Source organism: Elephas maximus, chromosome 19 (assembly GCF_024166365.1).
Source record: "Elephas maximus indicus isolate mEleMax1 chromosome 19, mEleMax1 primary haplotype, whole genome shotgun sequence".
In the NCBI taxonomy this organism is placed as follows: domain Eukaryota; kingdom Metazoa; phylum Chordata; class Mammalia; order Proboscidea; family Elephantidae; genus Elephas; species Elephas maximus.
Window position 1 is genome coordinate 71,113,908 of NC_064837.1, and position 24,791 is coordinate 71,138,698.

At 56.3% G+C, this 24,791-nt stretch overlaps 4 protein-coding genes across 15 annotated transcripts in view; 1 reads left to right on the forward strand and 3 right to left on the reverse strand.

The window, feature by feature from the left end:
* CEP131 (centrosomal protein 131) overlaps positions 1-8,952 on the reverse strand; it is a 31,955-nt gene extending 23,003 nt beyond the window's left edge. For all 7 annotated transcript variants that reach the window (XR_007514105.1, XR_007514104.1, XR_007514102.1 and 4 more), the window contains exons 1-2: positions 8,820-8,952; positions 6,272-6,463 (exon numbers count right to left, since the gene is read on the reverse strand). Coding sequence is in view for 1 of the 7 variants with exons in the window: in XM_049860305.1 (XP_049716262.1) it covers positions 6,272-6,448 (177 nt within the window). In the remaining 6 variants the exon portion in view is untranslated. The remainder of the gene's footprint in view (positions 1-6,271; positions 6,464-8,819) is intronic.
* Positions 8,953-10,384: 1,432 nt separating this feature from the next.
* TEPSIN (TEPSIN adaptor related protein complex 4 accessory protein) lies at positions 10,385-18,327 on the reverse strand. 6 transcript variants are annotated; one of them, XM_049859360.1, is made up of 13 exons: positions 18,241-18,277; positions 16,231-16,998; positions 15,905-15,996; positions 15,725-15,818; positions 15,465-15,532; positions 15,120-15,198; positions 14,945-15,016; positions 14,470-14,673; positions 13,933-14,110; positions 13,538-13,651; positions 13,336-13,414; positions 12,629-12,763; positions 10,386-12,349 (listed from the first exon to the last, which is right to left on the reverse strand). In XM_049859360.1, the coding sequence occupies exons 2-13, from the start codon at positions 16,400-16,402 to the stop codon at positions 11,771-11,773; spliced, it is 1,866 nt and encodes a 621-aa protein (XP_049715317.1). In that variant the 5' UTR covers positions 16,403-16,998; positions 18,241-18,277; the 3' UTR covers positions 10,386-11,770. The 6 variants fall into 6 exon arrangements, with proteins under 6 accessions (XP_049715320.1, XP_049715318.1, XP_049715317.1 ...); XM_049859362.1 differs by having other exon boundaries at positions 10,387-12,349; positions 16,231-16,303; positions 18,241-18,327; XM_049859363.1 differs by lacking the exon at positions 18,241-18,277 and having other exon boundaries at positions 10,385-12,349; positions 14,587-14,673; positions 16,231-18,185.
* Positions 18,328-18,581: 254 nt separating this feature from the next.
* NDUFAF8 (NADH:ubiquinone oxidoreductase complex assembly factor 8) lies at positions 18,582-19,613 on the forward strand. The gene is made up of 3 exons (XM_049859365.1): positions 18,582-18,736; positions 18,944-19,054; positions 19,522-19,613. The coding sequence occupies exons 1-3, from the start codon at positions 18,653-18,655 to the stop codon at positions 19,546-19,548; spliced, it is 222 nt and encodes a 73-aa protein (XP_049715322.1). The 5' UTR covers positions 18,582-18,652; the 3' UTR covers positions 19,549-19,613.
* A 164-nt stretch (positions 19,614-19,777) lies between these two features.
* The window catches only part of SLC38A10 (solute carrier family 38 member 10), a 43,277-nt gene continuing 38,263 nt past the window's right edge, over positions 19,778-24,791 (reverse strand). Inside the window, exon 16 of the mRNA XM_049859358.1 lies at positions 19,778-24,779. Within this exon, the coding sequence (XP_049715315.1) occupies positions 23,827-24,779 (953 nt within the window). The 3' untranslated portion in view covers positions 19,778-23,826. The remainder of the gene's footprint in view (positions 24,780-24,791) is intronic.

Here is a 24,791-nt window from a genome sequence, read left to right on the forward strand (position 1 = left end):
TCACTCAGCATAATGCCTTCCAGATTTTTCCGGGTTATGAAATGTTTCATGGATTCATCATTGTTCTTTATCGATACGTAGTATTCCATTGTGTGAATATACCATAATTTACGTATCTACTCATCTGTTGAGGGGCACCTTGGTTGCTTCCAAGTTTTCGCTATTGTAAACAGTGCTGCAATGAACATGGGTGTGCATATATCTGTTCGTGTAAAGGCTCTTATTTCTGTAGGATATATTCCAAGGAGTGGGATTGCTGGATCATATGGTAGTTCTATTTCTAGTTTTTTAAGGAAGCACCAAATCGATTTCCAAAGTGGCTGTACCATGAAATGTTCTTTTTGACGATGAATGCAAGCAACACCATTCCTCTTCAAGTTGTCATTTCCAGCATAGTTGACCATATGACTGTCCAATTCAACATGGTCAATACCAGTCCATCTCAGCTCACTAATACCCAGGATATAGATGTTTATGCATTCCATTTCATTTTTGATGATTTCCAATTTTCCTAGATTCATACTTCCTACATTCCACGTTCTGATTATTAATGGATGTTTGCAGCTGTTTCTTCTCATTTTGAGTTGTGCCACATCAGCAGATGAAGCTCCCGAAAGCTTTACTCCATCCACGTCATTAAGGTCGAGTCTACTCTGAGGAGGCAGCTCTTCCCCAGTCACCTTTTGAGTGCCTTCCAACCTCGGGGGCTCATCTTCTGGCACTATATCAGGCAGTGTTTCACTGCTATTCATAAGGTTTTCACTGGCTAATTCTTTTCACAAGTAGACTGCCAGGTCCTTCTTCCTAGTCTGTCTTAGTCTGGAAGCTCAGCTGAAACCTGTCCACCATGGTATCTAAATACCAGTGGCATAGCTTCCAGCACCACAGCAACACACAAGCTCCCATAGTACGACAAACTGACAGACACGTGGGGGCATTAGTCATCAGAAAAATACAAGTCAGAACCCCAATGAGATACCACTGGACACCCACTACGACAGCTATCAAAAAGACAATAACAAGTATTTGCAAAGATTTGGAGAAAACGGAACCCTCATATGCTGCTTTGGAATACTTTGGAAAACAGTTTGGCAGTTTCTTAAAACATTAAACAGAGCAATTCCACTCCTAGGTATCTACTATGTTATTGTTGTTCTTAGACTTTACACAAATATTCACAGCAGTTATTCATAATAGCTAAAAAGCAGAAACAACCCAAGTGTCTATCAACTCGTGAGTGGGTAAGAAAAATGTGGTAAGCAAAATCCATTCAGTGAAATATTATTCAGCAATAAAAATGTAAAACATTGTACCTGATACAAAAGGGGAAAATCTCGAAACATTACGCTAAGTAAAAGAAACCAGACACAAGAGACCATATACTGTGTGATCCCACTTACAAGCCATTTCTAGAAAAGGCAAAACCACATAGACAGAAAGCAGCTCAGTGGCTGTCAGAATGAGGGGCCTTGGAACCTACTGATACATGTTCTGAACCTAGGCTGTGGTGATGGTTGCATAATTGTACAAATTTACTAAACATCATCAACCAGGCGCTTAAAAAAACATCATCAACCAGGCGCTTACAATGGGTAATTTCACAGTATGCAAAATACCATGTTAATAAAGCTGTCTTTTTTTTTTTTTTAATTCTAAGCCAGACAAAGAAAACAAGCAAATGACAGGGGAGGGAAGGGAAGGCTCTCTTTAGAGGATGCCAAACTATAAGTGTAACTGGAACGGCAGGAACAGAAAATCACCGTTACCACCACCATAGTGACTCAAGTAAGGACTGTCACGGCATGACTGGATAAAAGACCATTGGAGGGAAGGCCTCGGAAGACATCACTCGCATGGTCTCAGAGTAACACCCAAAGAGCACCCGTCATAACAACAGGAATAATACATTTTACATGGCAGCCAGGACCTTGACTGAGTGATCAAACACCACCAACAAAGGACAGACGGATGTACACTGCAACCCCAGCAGGACAGCCTGAGAAAGATGAGATGTCACCTGTATGTACTTCTGCCAAATGGAGGCACCAGACAAACCCACGCTAGCAGAGTCTACGAGAGAGTAAAATCTTTGAAAGCCAGAACCTGTTGATGGCAGAAACCTGTCCGAGAAGAAAAACTCAAATATTTGTCACTAAAATGAACAACAGAAAAGTGGTAAGACTGTACTCTGTCAAAGGTAGAAAACTTGTGAGAACTGGAAAAACAAAGGCAGCCCTGTCGAGTTCTAGCTCTCACAGGTTTCCCTGTAGCTGTCCTGGACTCTTCACAAAGGTCGATGTCATGGGAGATCTGGAGACAAAGAGCCTGGGGAACGCTAATTTGTGAAGGAGTCTAACGATACGTGGTGTCTAAAGGAAATGGTGGTCCTGGGTGGATCCTGAATTTAAAAACACAAAAAACCCACTCTAAAGAAGGTGAGCAGGACAATTGACAACACCTAAATGTGGACGCCACTTAGTGACAGTATTTTAAAGGCCCTAATGTGATATCAGGAGCCCTGGTGGCGCAGTGGTAGAGAGCGCGGCTGCTAACCAAAAGGTTGGCAGTTTGAATCCACCATATGCTCCTTGGAAACCCTATAGGCAGTTCTACTCTGTCCTATAGAGTCACTATGAGTAAGAATCGATTCAACGGCCAGGTTTGGTTTTTTTCAGTGTGATACATTGAGGCGAGCAGGAAGATACCCTTACCCTTAGGGGACACACACTGACCTACTTACTGATAAAGCCTCGTGAGATTTCCAGTTGCGTCTCAAATGATTCAACACATTAATACAGAAGAGACAAGGCCAAGCACACATGGCAGAGCTCATCCCCACAAGGCTGGCAAGGCACGCAGGTGCTCACTGTACTAGGCGCGCAGGTGCTCACTGTACTAGGCGCGCAGGTGCTCACTGTATTAGGCGCGCAGGTGCTCACTGTACTAGGCGCGCAGGTGCTCACTGTACTAGGCGTGCAGGTGCTCACTGTACTAGGTGTGCATGTGCAGGTGCTCACTGTACTAGGTGCTCACTGTACTAGGCGCGCAGGTACCCACTGTACTGGGCGTGCAGGTGCCCACTGTACTGGGCGTGCAGGTGCCCACTGTACTGGGCGTGCAGGTGCCCACTGTACTGGGCGTGCAGGTGCCCACTGTACTGGGCGTGCAGGTGCTCACTGTACTGGGCGTGCAGGTGCTACTGTACTGGGCACGCAGGTGCTCACTGTACCACTCCTACAGCTTTTCTCTAGGTCTGACTGGTTTCAAAGCAAAAGCATATGCACTGTAACAGCCAAAGAAAAAGACGCCACCATAACAGCACCTGCCCCAAACCTGTCCAGATGAACCAAAAACTTCCATGAAAAATGAAAGCACAAGATTCACACAAGAAACCTTAGCATGCTCTTACCATGAGTTCATAGTGAGAAACTTTATAACACAAAAGCCTGAAGATGTAATAGAAGAAAACGGAGACACATAGCTACACAGAAGTTACAACTGCCTGTGCCCACCCATTCACCACACAGTTGGAGAAGCCACCGTGTGCTGGACAGCAGGGGGCAGCAAGACGGCTGACCTGCCCTTGGCAGCCTTCATTCTGGCCGGGAGGCAAAGAACCAAAAAGAACACAATAAACCAGAGAAAATTAAGGTATGTTAGACATTGTGGGTGCTAGAAAAAGGGAGCAAAGTCAGGTAAGTGTGGAGCTCAGGAGTGTACGGGCGGGGAAGGAGGAGGGGAGGGCAAGGGCAGCGGGCAGCAGGCCCCGTGGGCAGGCGGATCTGGGCAGAGGCAGAGGGAGAGGGATCTCAGTGCCACTGGGGCAAAAGGAACGGCACATGAGCGCTGTCCACTAGTTGGGAAGAGTTGTTTCCCAAGGGGGCCTGGGTTAACTATTCTGATACTATGTTTACTGGAACTGAATAATTTAGTAAGTGGATGGTGGGAGCCAGGTTTCTCACTGGAGTGAGAGTTTACAGACAAGCAAGAGGAGGAAGATAGAATAAGCCATGTGGTCATGGATTAGAGCTGGGGACATCAGGATGAACTCATGTTCAGCTTAATGCAGACACACGGTGACATACAGAAATAACTATAGGTCTATACACATGTGTAAGGGCTTGTTCTGTCAGCTGAGAAGGCTACAAGCAATGACACCCCAGTAGCAATGAGCACATCTAGTACCCAGATCTTGGTTTCTAAACACCATCTGACCAAAAGGAACCAGGGCTCCCTGGAGAAATGGCCGATTCTAGGGCCTAGAGCATTGCGTAGTGTCAGAAAGTAAGGAAGTGCTTTAAAGGCACACGTACATTGATGGGGGTGTGGCAAAGGGACACAGGAGCCAATGAAAGAGCTCCCAGTGGCCAAAGCTGGAGCAATCTGAACAACAAAACCACACAGTATTAGATTATAACCCAAAGCATAAAATAAATACCCAAGAGTCCATACTGACAGAAATGAATGATTGAATAAATACATGAGGGAGAACAGATTAAAAAAAAATCTCCCAACAGAACTCCAAACGAGGTGCCCTCACCAAGGTGAAGCCCAACTCCCCACCTCATGAGTGGGGACTGCACATGGTGCCTTCCTCCCCAAGAGCAACATCACAGTGAAGAAAGTGGGTGCACATGGCCAGCACCAACATGGAGGTCTGTGCTCAAGGCCAGCACCAACATGGAGGGTCATCTGAGAGCGCGTACCCTTGATATGATGCCATGGGAAGGCATGTCACCTCTGTGCTCTTCTGCCCACAGACCCTTCACCCCATGTTACACATTGAATTGCGTCCCCCCAAAAATGCGTGTCATCTTGGGTAGTCCATGATTCCCAGTATTACGTGATTGTCCATGTTTTTTGGTATCTGATGTGATTTTCCTATGTTGTAAATTCTACCTCTATGATATTAATGAGGCAGGACTCAATCTACGAGATTAAGTTGTAACTTAAGCCCATCTCTTTTGAGATATGAGAGAAGCAAGCAGAGAGATAGGGGATCACATACCACCAAGAAACAAGAGCCAAGAGAGGCATGTCCTTTGGACCCAGGGTCCTTGTGCTGAGAAGCTCCCAGATCAGGGGGAAGACTGATGACAAGGACCTTCCCCCAGAGCCGACAGAGAGAAAAAGCCTTCCCCTAGAGCTGGCACCCTGAATTTGGACTTCTAGCCTCCTAGACTGTGCGAGAATAAATTTCTCTTTTTTAAAGCCAACCACGTGTAGTATTTCAGTTATAGTAGCACCAGATAACTAAGACACCCTGTCTACCACGAGGAAAACATCAGACAGATCCCAACTGAGGGACAGTCCATGTAATACCTGACGAGTTCTCCTCAAAACTGTCATGGTCATCAAAACCAAGGAACATCTGAGAAATGCCCCACCCCAGAGGAGCCTGAGGAGAGGCGACCTCTAAGTGTAATGGAGTCCTGGGACAGGGACAGGATGTGAGGGAAAAACTGAGGAGACCTGAATGTGGTGTGGACTTGAGTTAATGACACGTTCACATCGCTTCCCTAACCTAAGATGTCACTAAAAGGGGAGACTGGGTGTGGGCTATGGGGGCACCCTCTGTGCTGACTTTCCAACAGTTATGTAAATCTAAAGCTGTTCTGAAAAAAGTTTATTAAAAACACAGTACAAGCAAGTATCTACTTTAACTTATCTGATTTGTAAAAACCAATAAGAATTCGGAAATGTTTGCTAATGTCATCTGGCCAAGGTATACAGACAAAGGCTGTCATACCCTGTGGCCCAAGTGTCGAGTGGGACAGTCTTTATGGCAATGTTTATCACAATGTTCCATGAACGTACCCTCTGACCCAGACTGGTCCCTGGCAAACAGCAACTTGGGGAAGGGCAGCGGCCTGCCTGCCTATCTCAGCCAGCCCTGGCGGTGACCTGGGGCTCCCATCCCACCCATCCCTCACTGAGGTGGGCTGGGCAGGCAGCTTGGCCCCGAGATCATGGCCATCCTGCCACCTGCCCACCCGGCTTCCTCCAGGGCCACCAGGAGCTCATCACCTCCCACACAGGTCAACCCTATGTCTTTTGTTTAGGGCTTAAACAAATCCATACGGTGGAGGAGCGGGAGGGACAGGGTTGTGCTGAAAGAACCTAGGCTGCCCTTGGTCTCTCTGACCTGTAAGGCCAGCATCATCTCTGCCCCGGGCCAGCCGCAGGGATAGTGTGGAGCTGTACCAGGGTCAGATGCACCGTGAGCAACCCCGGAGGGAGGGGCCACACACTCCTGGGCGAAAACACTCACCAGCGCTTTCCTCCTGGGCGCGCTGCCTGTGGTCACGGAGACGGAGCGGGCAACGGGCTTGGTGGTGGAGGCGCTGTTGGGGCGCCGGGACATGGGTGGGGGCAGGCCGGTCAGGCTCAGGTCCATGCTGCTGGGGTTGCCCTCGGCAGGGCCGCTGGTGGCCCGGAAACCTTTCATCAAGGGCAAGACGGCCTGAGCAACAAATCAAGAGAGGCAGGGAGGTGGCCTATGAGGCCGCAGCATCCAGCACCCCCGCAGGGGCTACGTGCTCACTGCCCGGCCAGGACACGGGGGTCTGCTCCTCCATCCAGCCCCTCCTCTCCAGGGGGCAGCCTCCTTATCAGGAAAACACCAGCATGAGGCAGGACAGGAGGGTTCTAGCTATAGTTGGGCACACAGGGGCACCTCCCTGGAGGGTCCTGCCGGGCACAGCCATGTGCCACATGTGACCCCAAGAGCTCCTCCCCATCTGAGCCTTGCCTTCTTCACCTGTGACATGAGGACCACAGATGGCCTCTCCCAGGGTGTGACAAGGCTCAGACAAGGGGACACGAGGCCAGCTCATGGGGAACCCTGGCAGGCATGAGCCATTCTAACTAGGACCTGGTTCTAGTTAGAAGTTCTGCATCAAGCAACCAGTTTACCAGCCACAGAGCCTCCATCCCTACAGCCCTGCTCATTGCCATCCACAGGGTCTCCAGGTCACCTGGCCAGAGCCTCCATCCCTACAGCCCTGCTCACTGCTGCCCACAGGGTCCCTGGCTCACCTGGCCACAGAGCCTCCATCCCTACAGCCCTGCTCATTGCCATCCACAGGGTCCCCAGGTCACCTGGCCAGAGCCTCCATCCCTACAGCCCTGCTCATTGCTGCCCACAGGGTCCCTGGCTCACCTGGCCACAGAGCCTCCATCCCTACAGCCCTGCTCACTGCTGTCTACAGGGTCCCCCAGCTCACCTGGCCATAAAGCCTCTGACCCAAGAAGGTGCTCACACTCAGGATCTCTGGGATGTGGCATCCTGCTCTTTGCTTCCACAGTCCGGTCCTCTGCTGACCCCTAAGGCTCAGTCTCTGCCTCTCTCTTCTGTCCACACTCTCCTGGGCCACCTCTGACCAGCTGGCTTCAAACACCACCCACCCGTGCCTCCACCCAGATGGGTCCTAACTGCCGGGTCACATCACCAACCCTGATGGCACTTCCACATCAACGAGGCCAAGACATCACTCCCAAGGCCCATCTCAAACTTGTCCCCCCACCTGCCGGTACTCTCTATAACTGAGCCGAAGGGCTACTTCTCACCTGGCACCCCCCTCCCGTACCCTATGCCTGCTCTCAGCACCTTGTCAGGGCTATCTCCAACCCATTCACTTCCTCCACCCCACAACCCTGGCCCAACCACTGTCCTGCCCACTCTGACAACTCACCGTACCCCCTCTCTCCCACATGGTAGCCAGAGCTGATCTTTATGAACTGTGTCTGAGATCACTCTAACCAGTTGCCATCATCGAGTCAACTCTGACTCATAGGGGCCCCATCCGTATCAGAGTAGAACTGTGCTCATAGGGTTTTCAATGGTTGCCTTTTTGGAAGCAGATCTCCAGGCCTTTCTTCTGGGGCACCTCTGGGTAGACTCTAACTTCCAACCCACTGAAGACCCTCCACTGGCTTTCCAGGCCCGGCAGAAAAAAGTCCAAATTTCTAATGACCCACCTGATCAGACCCTGCCTCTCTGTCTGACCCCATCCTTTGCCCCCACCTCACGTTAGCCAAGCCAGCCTCTGCACTGCCCCTCAAACCCAGCAACCACCGTTCTCTGTACCTGCCAGTCCCTCTGCCCGGAGGCCATTCCCTCAGACCTCAGAGGACCCATTGACTGCCCCATCCCTCTTCATTGTGTGGGACTCCCCTGTGAGAATGCAAGCCCCACAAGGGCAAGGAGTGTTACTCAACACGAGCAGGCGGGACACTGATGACCATAAGCAGGGTTCAACTCCTCTGTCCTCCAGGACTGTGATGGCCAGGGGCATCCACCCACTTATCACTTAAGACTATTCGGCTCTCTGCGTAGTGCGGCCTCCTTTAGCCTGACACCCACAGCAGGGCCGCTCTGGCCCCCTACACCCACCGGCCTCCACCTTCCAGGATGGAAATGGGCTGTCTGCCGTTTGGCCAGGTCAGTGCACTTGGCTATGCTCTATGCGTTTCCGGTGGTGCTAAAACTCCGCCCGATCTTCTCCTGGGGGCACCGGCCAACCTCGGACCGCCCAGGGAAGAGCTGGGCCCCGCTGCCCAGCTGACATGTGCAGCTGCCAGCTCTGGGGAAGTAAACACCGCGCTGGCCATGGAAACCTCCAAACCGCCACCTGGACGAGGAGGCGTCCGTCCCAGGCCCCTGGGCTAGGCAGGCGGGGGGCTCACTCGGACGGGGCAGGTCACGTCCTGCGCCCCCCTCGCCGGGCGACCCCCGCCCCCAGGCCCGGGCTCGGCTCCTGCCGAGGTCCCCGGTTCCCGCCGGTGGACTCCGTGTTCCCCTGCCCTGGCCTCCTCACCTGCGCGGCCCGGGAGCCGCGAGCCCGGACCAGGCCCCGGCCCGCTTCCCGCGCCCGCGCGCCCCAGCTCGGCCTCTGCGCCCTCGGCGACAGGCGGTGGCCCAGTCGGCGGCGGCTAGCAACCAGCAGGCACCACCCACGGCGTCCGCCACGCGGCCCGCCCCCTGCCGCGCCGCGTCCGGACTGGCCCTGCGGCCGCCCACTCCGGCTATCTCGCGGACTTATTGGACTGCTCCGCTGTCCTTCAGCATGCCCAGGGGCGGGAGAAGCAGCGGAGTGCTGGGGGCCGCAGAGGCGCTGGGCTGCCGATTGGACATGCAGAAGGGGCGGGCACTCTGGAGGCGGGAAAACGGGCCTGCCCCAGGCTGCCGGTTGGACGCGGCAGGAAGGGGCGGGCACTCTGGGGGCGGGGCATGGCGGCAGGCCCTGGCTGTCGATTGGACACAGCTGAAAAGGTCTGGTCAGAGGGGCGGGGCCGACGAGGCTGGGAGAATTGCAGGAGGAGGCAGCGTCGCCGGAGCTGTCCATCCGCGGAGGCCAGTCTGTAAGCACGGCTGGGACCTGCCGACTCACGACCCCGTGCAGACCTGGTACCTCTCCCCGGAGGGCAGGTGTCCCAGGGGCCGCGTGCCCTGCGGCTGGCGTGTCCCGCGGCCGAGTGTCCCAGAGTCTCGCGTGTCCGAGGCCGGCGCTCGCAAGGCAGCACCGGCCTCGAAGGCCAGGTCGAGGAGCTCTCAGCAATGGGAGCCCTTCTTACGCTCGCCCCCCGGTCCCTGGGACACTGTCCCGAAGTCCAGGGCCCGCTCCGTCCTTCCGTCCTCAGGTCCCAACGCGCTGGTTTCTCGCTCGTCTATTCTTTTTATAACCATGCTTTTTGTTTTTCCCTTCAAAAGCTTTGAGCCCGCTCAGCAGTCTCTTCTTGGGGTTGTTCTCACTTGTAACCCCACTGTCGGCCATCTGCAGGACTCCTCTCCGTCACGTCCAACAGGTAGGTCCCCAAGCGGGCACTGCACCTGCCTTCCCACACGCGGGTGGAACAGGTCCTCCAGGCATCCACCGCCGCCGATGCCCGAGTTTCCCCTGCTGTCCATGTTCTTCCTTTCCTAGAAAGCCCTTCATCCCACTGCTCTCTTGAGAGCAGCTGAAATCCCATCTCCTCCATGAAGCCTTCCTGGTCTCTCCAAGTGAAAGTTACTTTTACCCTCAATATAGCAGGTTGTTCCCCCTTTTAAAAAAGATTTTTTTTTCATTTATATGCAGTAAAATTCACTTTTTGGCGTGCAGCACTGTTGACAGACACATACAGTCGCGTAACCACTAGTCAAAATGCACAACACTCTCCCACACCAAAGAAATCCCTTGCCCCACCTTTGTAGTCAAACCCTCCCTCACCCTCAACCCCTTCCTCCCGCGGGTCTGTTCCTCATCACTCTATTTCTGCCTTTTCCAAAAGAATGTTGTACAAATAGAACTGCATACCACATGGCCTCTGAGTCTAGCTTCTTTCACTTGGCATTTTGAGAGTCCCATGTGTGGTTGCCTGGTGTGGACTCACGGTGGCTTATCTTCGTCAGTGGAAGGCTGTAGGGGTTCATTTTGGGGCAGTTGTTACTAAAGTTGCTATAAACATTCACTTGTAAGCTTTGGTGTGAACATCAGCGTTCATTTTCTGGGGTAGATCCATAGAAGTGGATTAAGAAAAAGGGGGTGGGAGGGAGAAAACTGTTCTCGTTGTGTAAACAACAGTGTTTATTTGCAAAGTGCTGATCCCAGAGGCCTCCTCAGGTGTTTCTGAGATGGGCTGGACACGTCTTTCAAGGCCCGTCCCTGTGACCCTGGAAAGCCGTCATGCCCCAGTGAGTGGAAATGGCTCTAACAGGGATTGACATATGTAATGGCCACAGGCCAGACTCCTCAGCCCCGGTGCACAAAACCTGCCTCCCAGCACCCACCCCACCCCACCACTGACAGAACCAGAAGTGGGGATCTGTGACTGGTGATGACCTCCCTGCGGGGAAAGGGATTTTAGCTCAGAAATCACCACTTGAAGGAAGAACAAAGAAACTGCTTCCAAAGCCACACCAGAAATGTTTCTCTGCGGGCATGGCTGCAGGGGCCCCTCAGTGACAACAGGGGGGCTGACAGAGGTCAGCTGTCTGATGTCTGCCACCCATCCCCCACCATCGCAGGACTGCATACCCAAGCAGCCAGCTGAAGGTAAGGAGATGGGGGAGACGGAGGCAGCCCTGGGGTCTTGTTTCATTTCACATCACCTGCAACTGAGCTAATGGCCCACGCTTTGCCCTTATCCAGCCCCAGCCCACATGGAGATGCTGGGTCCTAGCCAGTGAGAGACAGGGTGGGGCCTCAAGGACTGGGGAGGTGGCCCCAGGACAGCTGGGCCTAGCCCACTCTGAGCCTGTGCTGCCACAGCACCCTGTCCCACCCTCCTACATGGACGGACGACGGCCCCCTACATGCAGCGGCTGCCAGTACCTCCCTTCTCCCGTGCTCTGGGATGGGAGGTACCAAGGACGCACCATATGTAGAAGAGACTAGCGGTGTCCCCAGGTGGGGCCGGGGGACAGTGTGACACCCACATCAGCTCACACTGCCTGCCTTGAGATAGCACAGCGTCATGGTGTGCCCCTGCAGGGCTGTCAGGATGCACAGCCCCCCTGGGAGAAGCCATACCACCCCTCCTCTTCTGTGCCCATCCAGCTCCGGGTGGTTTGCAGCGGCACAAGGGCACCATCTAGGGTTTTATTGGTGATGTTCCCATTCCCATTCTGCTCAGGACAGTGCTTGCTCTGTAGGGGGCACTGGGGTTGGGGGGGGGGGGCCGGCAGGAGGTCAAAGGATGGGCCGTCACCAAAGGGGACTGCTCCTCGGTGCACACAGGCGAGCCTGGGACAGGAGATCCCAGGGGTGGGCGGTCAGGACAGACAACATCACGTGTTCAAGAATGCAAAGGCCGACAGCTGTGAGGTGGGAGAAGCCTGGGCTGCTACTGTCGGGGCCAATGTCCGCGGGGCCTCAGGAGCTGAGGTCGGCAGGAGGGGCTCCCTGGCTGAAGCCCTGGCCTTCACCAGGCGGGGACAGGCTACTAACTCCATGCCCGCGAACAAGGAGTTGCTGCCGTTGGCCACTGGAGCCCACAGGCAGCCTCCAGGGCCTGAGTTAGGCTCTGGGCCTCCGTCCAGGGTGTCAGACCTGACCCTTGGCTCCTGGGAACCTGCCGAGCCCATCTCAGCGTCCCTGGAACTCTCCCAGCCTGCACGTGTGTCCCTGGTGGCTGGGGTGGGCACAGGGCTGGGCTGTAGCCCCCCTGGAAGAGCAGTACCCTCAGGCAGGCACAGGGATGGACTCAGAGGCTGCAGGGATGGCTGGCTATCCGGAAAAGGTGAGGCGTCAGTCAGCAGGTCGGGAGGGCAAGCCTGGGCATGCACAGGCACTGTGGGGCTGGGCTCGGCCGGGAGCCTCCGTGGAGAGGGTTGGTGCCGGCAGGAAGCTTCAAAGTGCCTCAGGATCTGGAAATCCGGGAGAGAGAGGAGGCTGGGGCCGGGGGGTCCCGCAGAAGACAAGGCCCCAGCCCCTGAGTGCCTCTCCAAGTGCCACAACACAGAGCAGGGCCAGTTCTGGGGCACCAGTTCTGACGGCCCTCCCCCGCAGATGCCCAGGCCGTGCTGCGTGCACCGCCTGCATTCTCCCTTCCACGGCCATCATGCCAGTGAGCGTGTCCTGACATCTTCGTTCTGACGACGTGACGTCCCGCAGAGCCACGCACAGGGCAACCCCCCGGTGCTCACCTTGGTGGCCTTGTTGGTCACAGGCCCGGGGCTGCCCACACTGAGTTCTTGCAGCCGTGGCCGGGCCAGGAAGAGCACGTGATCCTGGGACAGCAGGTCAGCGCCACCGATGGCGGACAGGGCACACAGGGCTCTCTGTGGGAGAGTGGGATGGGGGGGCTCGCACCACACACTTCTTCCTCCTCCCCTTCCCCAGCCGGCCTGGACAGTGAGGAGGGAGGGACCACCAGGCAGCACAGTCACTCCCAGAGGAGGACGGCCTGGTGGCTCTCTCCGACTTCTCACTGTGGGACCAAGCACAGGGTCACCCAGGTGGCCACTGCAGACCCCACCCTGACCCCCAGCACAGAGTCTGGGGAGGCTGAGGAGTCAGGGTGGAGACGCTGCCCCTTCCCCCCCACCCCTCTGCATACACGCATGCTCTCACGCACATACATACACCCATGCCTGCACACGCGAGCATTCAGACACACACACTAGTACACACACATGTACACACACAGAGAACATCGACACATACATATACATGCACACTTGTGCACATAAGCACTCATGTACACACACGCACATGTCCGTGTACGTAGGCACACTCACGTATACACATACACACATGTATGTACATGCACACTCACGCATGCACATCTACACACACACTTGTGCACACACAGGCATACGCCCCACTCCAGCCCTCCTCGCCAGGCCCTCACCATCTGCTCACACTCTTGGGCCCCAGCCAGGTGGCGGGTCAGCAGCTCCAGCACGGCCTCGCAGTTGAGCCGCCCACACCTGCACAGAGGGACAGCTGGGCCAGGGGCTGGCCAAGGGGTGACCACGGCCAGACCTGGGCTTCAGGGGAGCATGTGGGCCTGTGGGTGTCCCCCCTCCCCGCAGCAGGCAGTGGGTGCTCACTCCTTGAGGAAGTGCTGGATCTCCTCATGGCTCAGGAAGGCACGTGATCCCTGCATCACAGCCCTCACCAGGCTCGCCTCCTGCTGGCAGTCGCTCAGGGCCACAGCCTCAACCCTGTCAGACAGATGGACAGACAGACAGGCGGACAATCAGCTCAGGGAAGAGTCAGAGAGGAATGGCCCCTGCTAGACTGCAGACCCCTCCCTCCTCCCCAAGCTACAGTGAAATACTAGGGAAGGGCCAGGAAGTGGGGACCCAGGCAGGGAGGATCCAGGGAGGGGGAACCCAGGGAGGAGGGATCCGGACGGGGGATCCAAGGAGGGAAGAGGGGATCTAAGTGGGACTGGACTAAAAGAGAAAGGGGCTGTCCCCTGATGCCTGGCCACGCCCCTCACCTCTCCACCAGCTCGCCAGGCTCCCGGCCCACCCTTGAACAGCCATCACTGACACAGCCGCTACCAGAGTCAGAGGCCCTGCTCTGGCTACCATTCTCCTGGGAAGACCCTCGGGAGCTGGGGCTGCTGTCTGGCTCCTCCCAGCCGCCCCCAGGCTGCCCTGGCTGGTGTCTCACAGCTGCGAAAGACAGAAGGCAGGTCAGTCCCAGGGACCTCATACTGCCCCCTAGACTCACAGACCCCTGGAGAGACCCGGGGACAGCCTGGGAGGAGCTGTCGCCCAGCTCAGTTGTGAGTCACCCTGTGTGGTGCTTTGGGGACAGGGCTTGGCCGACAACCCCACTGGGGATTCCCTTCATCTCTAGCCCGCCCTGGCCCAGGGGCTGTGTCTTCCTGCATGTGGGAACACTGTGGCTGTCCCATGGCTCTGATGCCCCTCCAGCCCCCAGAGGTGAAGGCCGCCCCCCTTTAAGGCTTGTCCCCCGCCGGGCCACAGGGAGGGAGAGCTAGACTCCAGCGAGGTCCCTGCCATGGAACCTCGAGTGCCTGGGCTGGCCCCTGGGAGCAGCCTCCCAGGAGAGGGGTGGCTGTGGCTGGCTGATGGTGTCACAGCGGGTTGGTAGGTGTCATCCCCCAGCGTGGACCTCTGCGCACCAGGCTGCTCATGCCCAGGACGCATGGCGTTAGCCACCACCTCTGCAGCCTTCTGGATCGTGGAGAGGAAGGCTTCCCCCACAGAGCCTGTGTCGGGAGGGGAAATAGAATGGTGCTGGTCCCTCACCTCATTCTCCGGGCATGCTGTTGCTATGGAGCACTTCTGTCCCCACCCCACCCTCCTCATGGCCCAGCAGAAGGTCAAACCCAGGTGGACAGAGAAGACGAGGGAGGTTAGCATGCCAGGGTAGAAGAGGCCAGCTGGCTGCCCCGGCCCTTCATGCCATGCCCTTGGGGGCAGCTGGGCCAGCCTGGAGCACTAGCTCCCATTCCCCAGGGGGGCAGCCACAGGACTCACCTGTACGGCCCCTCTCATGGCTGTAGCCGAAGCCCTGGAGGGTGCTGTGGGGCCGGGGCTGGGAGCCCATGCCTAGGGGAGGAGACCCTGGGTCAGCACTGTAGCCCCCCTCTGCAGCACACACGCATACTGGGGATGCAGAGCCCAGGATGGCAGGGAGGGGCATGTCACGTACCAGTGGGAGGCAGCAGCCTGGGGACTCGGGGGGCAGACAGCGGTGACACCGCATCTGAGAACAGGGCGCTGTCCAAGTCCTAAACAGGAGCCGGAGATTATTTAGGCACGCCGCACCACACCCCTGCCCCCCTGTCCCCCCACCCCTCCACGCCACCCTCCCCCACTCTCCACAGTCCTAGAACCACCTGCACCTCCTCTGCACTGTACAGGCTGCCAACGGGGCTCTGGGGCGGGGGCAGGGGTTCCAGGCCAAGCAGAGCCCAGGGTACCCAGGTCGGGGGGAGGGAGAATGAAGCTACTGTGCAGTGTGGAGGGGAACAATGGCCCGGAGGAGGCGACTCACCTGGGCGGCCAGCCGGACCTTCTGGTACAAGCTGTTCCCGTGAAGAGGGTCGGGGGGCCCAGTGAAGACTGCAGACAGAGGAGAGGCGGTGCTCAGTCTGGCACCAGGTGCCCTGGGCACCAGGCGGGCACACTCTGGAAGCCCACCCCGGGGGGAAGCAGAGCGCGTCACCCCATCACAGCTCCACCCCCCAGTCTGGGCTGCAAGGCTGCTGCGCTTAGAGGGGGTGCTCTCAGCCCAGACGACACGCCCGCCCGCACCGGTGGCCTCCTGGATGAAGGCAGAGTTGCGCTTCAGGATGCCCAGGAAGGACGAGGAGCCATGGCTGCACAGGTAGAGCAAGATCTTCAGTACCTGGGGTTGGAAGAGCTATGTGGGCAGGCAGCCGGCAGCAGCCGCCTCCACCCTGGGCAGTTCACCCGCCTCCCCTCCCCTCCCACCTTGAGCTTCACGTGGCCCGAGCTGCTCTGCAAGCGCCTCAGGAGGTACTCCAGGAGGCACTGGCTGCTCCCCAGGGACTCGTGGGAGATGTCTGGGTGTGGGGTTAGGGAAGGAAGGCAGGCTATCCCGTCACTTCGGCCTGCTCAGCACATGCTCCCCCAAGGGCCCGTGTCATCGGAACACCACGTTCGGACCTGCCCGCACCTGACTATGGGTGCAAGCACCCGCGGAGCCCACCTCGGGGTAGCAGAAGAACCCCAGTAATCTCTGGGCCACTCAGGGCCCTGATGCCCACTCCCCCAACCCAGACACCCAGGAAGGATACTAGCAATCTCTTCAAACAAGTAGCCAGGACATGGGACGTCATCATCCGACGTGCCTTTCAGGAGGACTGGAAGCTGGAAAGAGCAAGAGGCCCTGCGTGAGGAGCCACCCACGTGGGTGAGCCCACAGCCACTGCAGGTGACGAAGCTCCGGAAACTCCTGAGACGTGCCATCCCAGTGCTTGGTGCTTTAGGGGCGCCAGCTTCCAGCTATCTCACTGTTGGCACACCCATCAGGGAAAGGATCCGGGGCAGTGGCTCTCCAAGCAGGTCGAAACAGGCACCGCAAATGGCCCCCACCCACAGCCGGGCAGCACAATTCAAAGTGCCTTTAATGCGCTGTCTACGGCCAAGCAGGAGAAACAAGCCTGGCGGCAAGCCCTTCCCACAAAAATACAGCACGCGGCTCAGTCTTTACAGAGCTTGAAGTGGCAACATTACAGAACTGCCTGGGCTGACGGACCCAATCACTCCACCTCCGCCACGGACCTCACAGAACTACCCTGCACCCAGCTTACCTTGTGTGTTTACGTTTGCCCGTCAGCACAAGCGGATGTTCATTTACGGCACACACTTATCTATCAGCACCAGAACTAGTTGCCACTGAGTTGACTCTCCATTCGTGGTAAACCCACGTATCGGAATAGAAGTGTACTCCACAGTGTCTACAATGGCTGTGACCTTTCAGAACCAGGTCGCCAAGCCTTTCTTCCGAGGTCTTTCAGCACCCACTCAAAGGCCACTGCTGTAGTCGATTCTGACCCATGACCCTGTAGAATATAGTAGAACTACCCCATAGAGTTTCCAAGGCTGTAACCTTTATGGAAAAAGATTACCACATCTTTCGTGAGGATTGACTGGTGGGTTAGAACCCCAGCCTTTCGATTAGCAGCTGAGTGCTTTAACCAGTGTGCCACACACACACACTGTGGCTATTAGCAAGAAATGCACTATTTACAGGGATAGAACATCAACCTCTCATTAGCCAACGTGTCGTTCACCTGATCCTAAACACAGGAGAGTTTGGGATTGTTTAAAGCAGTGAGTACGTAGACCCCGTGGGTGCTAAGCACGTGACACGGTACAAACGGGCGCCGCTAGTATCGTGTCAGCGCACGATAACGTGTCTGGGTGATGCTAAGTGGACAAGGCAGGATGGGCCAATGCAAACACGGCTCACGTGCCAACCAGACCTGGAGAGAGCCTAGGGGGTCTGTATATGTGGGTTCAATGCCCGCCACGTTTTTTTCTCCTTAAAGCTGTTTTAATTTGGGAAAGAAAGTAGACTTTCGCAGCCTAGAGCTCCCACTTTCCCGGCTGAGGTCCTTCAGAAAGAGATGGCTTCAACCCCAGAGCTGACACCAGAGTCGGAGTGATGCGCCTATCGGAGTGATGTGCCTGCGTTGTACACGGGGGTGTCCCAGCCTTCAGGAGAGACTCAGACCTCAGCAGGAGGCAGAACACGGGGGGCAGGAGAGGAGCTGGGAAGGGGACCGAGGCTGGGGGACCGGGAGGCTGGACACCAGGGAGGAGAGGAGGCGACAGACGGGACCGAGGCCGGAGGACCGGGAGGCTGGCCACCGGGGCAGAGGGAGACCACAGAGAGGACCGAGGCTGGGGGACCGGCAAACTGGCCACCCAGGCAGGGAGGAAGCGACAGAGAGGACCGAGGCCGGGAGACCGGGAAGCTGGATACCAGGGCGGAGGGAGGCGACAGAGGGGACCGAGGCCAGGGGACCGGGACGCTGGACCCCAGGGCAGGGAGGAGGTGACAGAGGGGACCGAGGGTGGGAGGCTGGCTGGCGGGATGGGGACTGAGGCCGGGGCCGAGGCCAGCGAGGGCCTGAGGAGGGGCTGTGCGGTGCGCGGCGGCTCCAGGCCCTGCGAGCACCGGGAGGGCGGGCCGGGCCCAGAAGCGGCGGCATGCGGTGACCCCGAGGCGGGCGGCCCGCGCGGGGAGAAAGCAGAGCAGGGGGAGGACCTGACAGACCTGACAGACTGCGGACACTCACCCGGTGCAGGAAGCTCAGGCGGTCCCGCAGCGGCGGCGCTGCCGCCATAATGCTGGCCACCTCCTGGCCACGCTGCTTCCGCCAGGCCCAGACCCGTCCAATCACCGCGCGGGGCTGGCCCAGTTGGCCAACCGCTCGCGGTGGGGCGGGCACTGGGCTGGCTTCGGTAAACAATTTGAGCATAAACCAATCCAAAGTCCCAGAGCAAGAACAGACAAGGACACAAGCCAATTGCAAGACTCTGAGAGACCAGCCGCGGCTCTGGAGGCGGTTGTGGAGGGCGAAGGTCGAAGTCTACCAATTAGAGAGCTCGGTGTAGGTCAGGGCGGAAGTGCGCTTCTCTGAGGCCGCTGGCGCCGGAAGAGGACGGACCCAAAATGGCGGCTCCCGCGGGGGCCCGGATCGGTCGTTCATGTCAGCGAAGGGAGCGGTGTGGAGTCGCGTGCGAGGCCGCCTCCGCGCTTTCCCCGAGCGCCTGGCGGCCTGCGGGACCGAGGTGAGGACTAGGCAGTGTCTTCGGAGCAGGAAGGGCCGCGCGGGGAGAAGAGCGGAGGGCGATGGGGCTACTCCCGGGCAGGAAGGGCCGCGCGCAGCGGAGGGCGGTGGGCGAAGCCGAGACCCGGAGGGACCCTGGGAGCGGAGGGCGGTGGGACGAGTCTGGCGCCGAGAGGACCGCCGCGACCCGCGCCCGACTCCTCTGCAGGCCGCGGCGTATGGCAGGTGCGTGCAGGCCTCCACTGCCCCGGGCAGCCGCCTGAGGAAGGACCTCTGCGCACAGGAGTTCGAGGCCTTGCGGAGGTGCTTCACCGCCGCGGTAGGTGGGCGCCGGGAGGCCCGAGAGGTCAGGAGGGAACCCGAACCGGTGGTCTGCCTGCTGCCCACCTGCCCGCCTCCCCAGGGCTTTCCACCCGGGGTTGTAGCCCTCCCTCTCATTCCTTCAGTGCTCGAGCGCCTGCTGCTGCTTTAGACGTCGGGACACCATAACAGTCAGCCAAAAAGTCCACAAAACTCTTTTGTTTTCGTGGAGTTTACGTGTTTATTAGAAGACGATGACATTAACCTGAGAAACCATCGGAAAATTAGCAGAGATGATGAGGGCGGTGGGGGGTCACCTTACCAACACCCTGGTGTTTTGGGGTTCACACAGCTGAGCCTCCTGCCACAGCCTCGTTTCTTAAGTCCAGTTTGGTCAAGGAAGACCTTTGTGGTGGGAGTTTTCTTGCTTTGGAGCCATATCTAACCTGAAAACTACCTGTGCTGACAAAGTACCTTCTTTTTCAGGCCAAGACCGTGAAGGGAGGCTGCTAGGAGGGACCAGCCCACCCAAGCTGCACAGAGCCAGGCCCAACCTTGCCAACAGCACGTGGCAGCATTTAACACTGAGGCTGAAACCTAGGCATGGAGACTTCGGCTCTCAAATGGGCCTGCGTCTCTGCAGGGAGAGCTGCAGAAAGAGGGGGAGTGGGTTTCCCAGCAAGAATGTACAACAGGGTGTGGGACAGAATAAAACATACTTGAACTAAAAGACAACCGGTACAGATTCTGTTTGACTGTGCAGGGGGCAGGGCAGGGAACAAGGATGTACCAGGAATAAAATTAGAAGTGCCACCTTAAGGGTTAAAGTAATAATTGTGAGGATGGTGCAGGACTGGGCAGTGTTTCCTTCCATTGTACGTGGGGTGGTTAATCAAAACAAACTCCACGGCACCGAACAGCAGCAAACCATGAGGGGAAAAAAAATCCATGCAGTAGAGAATCCTACAGCTGACTTTCCTGGTCCCAGGAAAAGGTGGGGTCACACTTCCAGACTAACAATGGGCTATAAGGGGGACCCCTTACCCCTCCTTTTGCTACCTCCTCTTGGTATCAGGAGCCCAAGTTCATCACTGACATCTCTCTTGCCCAGTCCAGCTCCCCATCCTCTCGTTCCATGAGCTAAAAGGGAGATCAGAAGTGCAGAACCCGCCCCGGCCGTACATTTAAATAGTCTAAAGCCCACAGGCCATCGGGGTCCCAAAAATCCTGGGCACGCTGGGAACTGCTTTGAGTGGGCATCCCCTCTCATGCAGCAGCCTACTCCAGATGCCAGAGCATGGCTCACTAGGCCCAGTGAGCAGGAGTAGCCCTGCAACCCAGCGAGCCCAGGCCTGTTTTCAGGCCCTCACCTGGCCCATTTCTAAATTCTATTCCATAATCAGTCCCCTCTCCCCAGGTGTGGAGACCCTCTCGTCCTTGATCCACCTGAGGCTTTGTTCCAGGCGCCTGACGCCCTTGGATCTACCCCACCAGTAGTGGCACGTTTCAGAAAGCACTGGGTGCTCCCAGGACTCTGCCTGTCTCTCTGCGGACAGGTGAGAAACAAGCCAGCATGTGCCAGGCAGGCAGCGCTGTTCCAGCCTCCTGGGAGAGGAGGGGATGGTGGTACCTCCCAACAGAAAAGGGTCCAGAAAACTAGGTTAGCAGGAAAATCAAGGCAGAAATAAAATCCCACCCCAGGTAATATCCTCCTAGACAGCTGGGGGCTGTCTAGGGGGATATTACTGGGCACTGGTTCCTCCAGGGTCACTTCTAATGAAGGGCCGGAGGCACCCTGTGCTGGTGGAACGTGTCCCTGGACTCATGAACACCCAGAACCTGTGTGACCACACGGGACACGGGTCTCTGGGTGAGGCCAACCTGGGGTCGGGGGAGCGTCTTTCAGGTTGTTGTTGTTAGGTGCCGTTGAGTCAGTTCCAACTCATAGGCGACACTATGCACAACAGAACGAAACACCGCCGGGTCCTGCGCCATCCTTTCAATCGTTGTTATGCCTAAGCCCATTGTTGTAGCCACTGTGGCAATCCACCTCGTTGAGGATCTTCCTCTTTTCCGCTGACCCTGTACTCTGCCAAGCATGATGTCCCTCTCCAGGGACTGATCCCTCCTGACAACAAGTCCAAAGTATCTAAGACGCAGTCTCGCCATCCTTGCCTCTAAGGAGCATTCTGGCTGTACTTCTTCTAAGACAGATTTGTTTGTTCTTCCAGCGGTCCATGGTATATTCTATATTCTTCGCCAACACAATTCAAAGGCATCAATTCTTCGGTTTTCCTTATTCATTGCCCAGCTTTCACATGCATATAATGCGATTGAAAATACCATGGCTTGGGTCAGGCGCACCTTAGTCTTCAAGGTGACATCTTTGCTCTTCAACACTTTAAAGAGATCCTTTGTAGCAGATTTACCCAATACGATGCGTCTTGATTTCTTGACTGCCGCTTCTATGGCTGTGGATTGGGGATTCAAGTAAAATGAAATACTGACAACTTCAATCTTTTCTCCGTTTATCATGATGTTGCTCATTGGTCCAATTGTGAGGATTTTTGTTTTCTTTGTTGAGGTGCAATCCATACTGAAGGCTGTGGTCTTTGATCTTCATTAGTAAGTGCTTCAAGTCCTCTTCACTTTCAGCAAGCAAGGTTGCGTCACCTACATAACGCAGGTTGTTAATGAGTCTTCCTCCAACCCTGATGCCCCGTTCTTCATATAGTCCAGCTTCTCGTATTATTTGCTCAGCATACAGATTGAATAGGTATGGTGAAAGATTACAACCCTGACACACACCTTTCCTGAATTCAAAACATTCAGTATCCCCTTGTTCTGTCCGAAAAACTGCCTCTTGATCTATGTAAAGGTTCCTCATGAGCACAATTAAGCGTTCTGGAATTCCCATTCTTCGCAATGTTATCCATAATTTGTTATGATCCACACAGTTGAATGCCTTTGCATAGTCAATAAAACACGGGTAAACATCCTTCTGGTATTCTCTGCTTTCAGCCAGGATCCATCTGACATCAGCAATGATATCCCTGGTTCCACGTCCTCTTCTGAAACCGGCCTGAATTTCTGGCAGTTCCCTGTCAATATACTGCTACAGCCGTTTTTGAATGATCTTCAGCAAGATTTTGCTTAAGTGTGATATTAATGATATTGTTCTATAATTTCCACATTCGGTTGGTTCATCTTTTTTGGGAATAAGCATAAATATGTATCTCTTCCAGTCAGTTGGCCAGGAAACTGTCTTCCATATTTCTTGGCATAGACGGATGAGCACCTCCAGTGCTGCATCTGTTTGTTGAAACATTTCAATTGATATTCCATCAATTCCTGGAGCCTTGTTTTTGGCCAATGCCTTCAGAGCAGCTTGGACTTCTTCCTTCAGTACCATTGGTTCCTGATCATATGCATCTCTTGAAATGGTTGAACATCGATTAATTCTTTTTGGTATAATGACTCTGTGTATTCCTTCCATCTTCTTTTGATGCTTCTTGCGTCGTTTAATATTTTCCCCATAGAATCCTTAATTATTGCAACTCAAGGCTTGAATTTTTTCTTCAGTTCTTTCAGCCTAAGAAATGCCAAGCGTGTTCTTCCCTTTTGGTTTTCCATCTCCAGCTTTCAGACAGAAATGACAATTATTTCAGAAGGTGCAGGTGAAGAGCTGTGTGGTGAGGTTTCTGAGGAACGTCTCAAAGGCTAGTCCTCCTCACAGCTGGGCATCCTACATGTAGTCAGCACACAGCCCCCACGCCAGCCCAGCACATAAGGTTTGGGGTGTCTCCACCAGGATAAGGGCAGGCACCCGTGCAGACACACCACCGCCTGGGGCCTCAGTGGACCTCTGCCACCGATGCGTCTCCCAGACGGCGTGTGTGACCACCAGCTTTTCTGAACCCTTAAAAAGCACCACCCTGCACCTAGGGAGGCTGTGTTTATGGTGAGGTGCTGCACCCTCCTCCCAAGACAATGGACCACCGAAGAGAAAGGAAGCACCATCTCCAGTGGGGATGCCCTGGACTTGCTGCCCCTTCCTGTAGCGTGCCTACCCAACAGTGATATTGGGCGGGGAGATTTCCTGTGTTATCACCTTTATTAATGGTGTTCTCTCACCATTGCCCATCATGCTTTATGTTGGTGGGATCCTGAGCCTTTTTTCTAGGTAATTCACCTCAATACCAGCTTTACTATTTTCAGCTATCAGTGGTTTTTCTATTAGTTAAAAATAAACTCAGAACAGTTTCATTTGGGAACGCATGGGGAAGGTGGAGAGGCAGATATGAGGTCCCCCAGCAGCTCACAGCGACCCTGGGGGGCAGCAGCAGGCAGTGTTTATTGGAGGGTGCTGACCGTACTTAGAGGACTCTAGGTAAATAAGGGACGTCTGAGGAACCAGCTTTGTGGTCAGTTGGCTCTGAGAGGTCTCATGGGGCAGGGTCAGTGAGGGCGAGAGGGGCCACACTCCTGGGTGTGTGGGACTGGTCTGTCTCTGACACACAGAGGCCACCTGGAGTGGTGGGTCCCAGCTGAGGCTCAGGGTGGGAGCGGCCCTCTTCAGGCTGAAAGGACCCAGCACTATGTGGGACATTGGAAGAACCTTCTAGTTACAGCCTCAAAGTAGGAGGCAAAGAGAAGGGCAGGCGGGGGCCACTCTGCAAATGATACCCCAGTGAGATCTGAAGACTGGGGGGACAGGGAGGAGATACTGCGCTCCCAGGTGAAGCCAGGGGAGTGAGCTGGGCAGACTCAGGCCCCGCCCTAGGGAGGCACTTACGCCTCTTCCATGGCCCCCAGCACCTGCTTCATCTGCCGGCTCCGCACCACCTGCACCGCCCCCTGCGCCACCTGGTGCAGCTGGGCCTCCAGGGCACCGCGCAGGCCGTTGGCCCCAAGCCCCAGCAGGGGGTGCAGGCTGAGGAGGACGCCATCTTGCCCCAGGTCGGGGGCTAGACCCCGGCGCCGCCGCCGCCGCAAGTCAGCGCCTGCCTGCACCTTCAAGTCGCGGTTGGGCTTGGCCTTGTCCAGCTTCGGGGCCTCTGGGGCGGCCACCTTAGGCCCCGGCTCGGGCTCCAGCCTCAGCTCAGGCTCTTGCACGGCGGGGTTCCCTCCAGGCGCCTCTTTCCAGGCCTCCAGGTGATGGGCCTGGCCCAACAGCTGGCCCCGACCCCCGTCAGGGGCACCCCAGTGTTCGGGTGCAGACGGGGCCCAAAGGGCCGCTCCTCCCTTGGACTGGTGGGCCAGGTCGGCCACGGGCCCTGGGTCTTGCCTCACCTGCGGGGCCTCCACCCTGGCCCCAGGCACAGCGGGCTCCTTCCCAACATCAGTGCCGATAGCTGCCGCCTCCTTTCTAGGTTTCTCCCCTTCTTGGGAACCTTCGGCAAGGACTCCTCGACCTTGCCCAGGGGGATGGGGGGACACGGCGGGGTTCTGCACAGCGGGTGGCTCCTGCTCCCGTGGGGCGCCCTGCCGGCCTTTCCCAGCCTTGGCCTGGGCTGCCCGGGGCTCCATGTCTGCGCTGTCACCAGGAAGGCCAGCTGCGCCTCTTACCACGACCCCCTGGGGCTCTCCCGCAGCCCGTGGGCCGTGTTCTTTGGGGGGTGCCGGGCGGTCTCTGGGCGCAGGTTCCACGGCCTGAGCCAGCACGTCCTGCCCCGGCTTCCGGGCGGGGGCCTCCCTCTCCTTGTCACGGGGTGCCACTGGCCCTGGTTCATCCTTTGTGTCCACTGCAAAGGAAG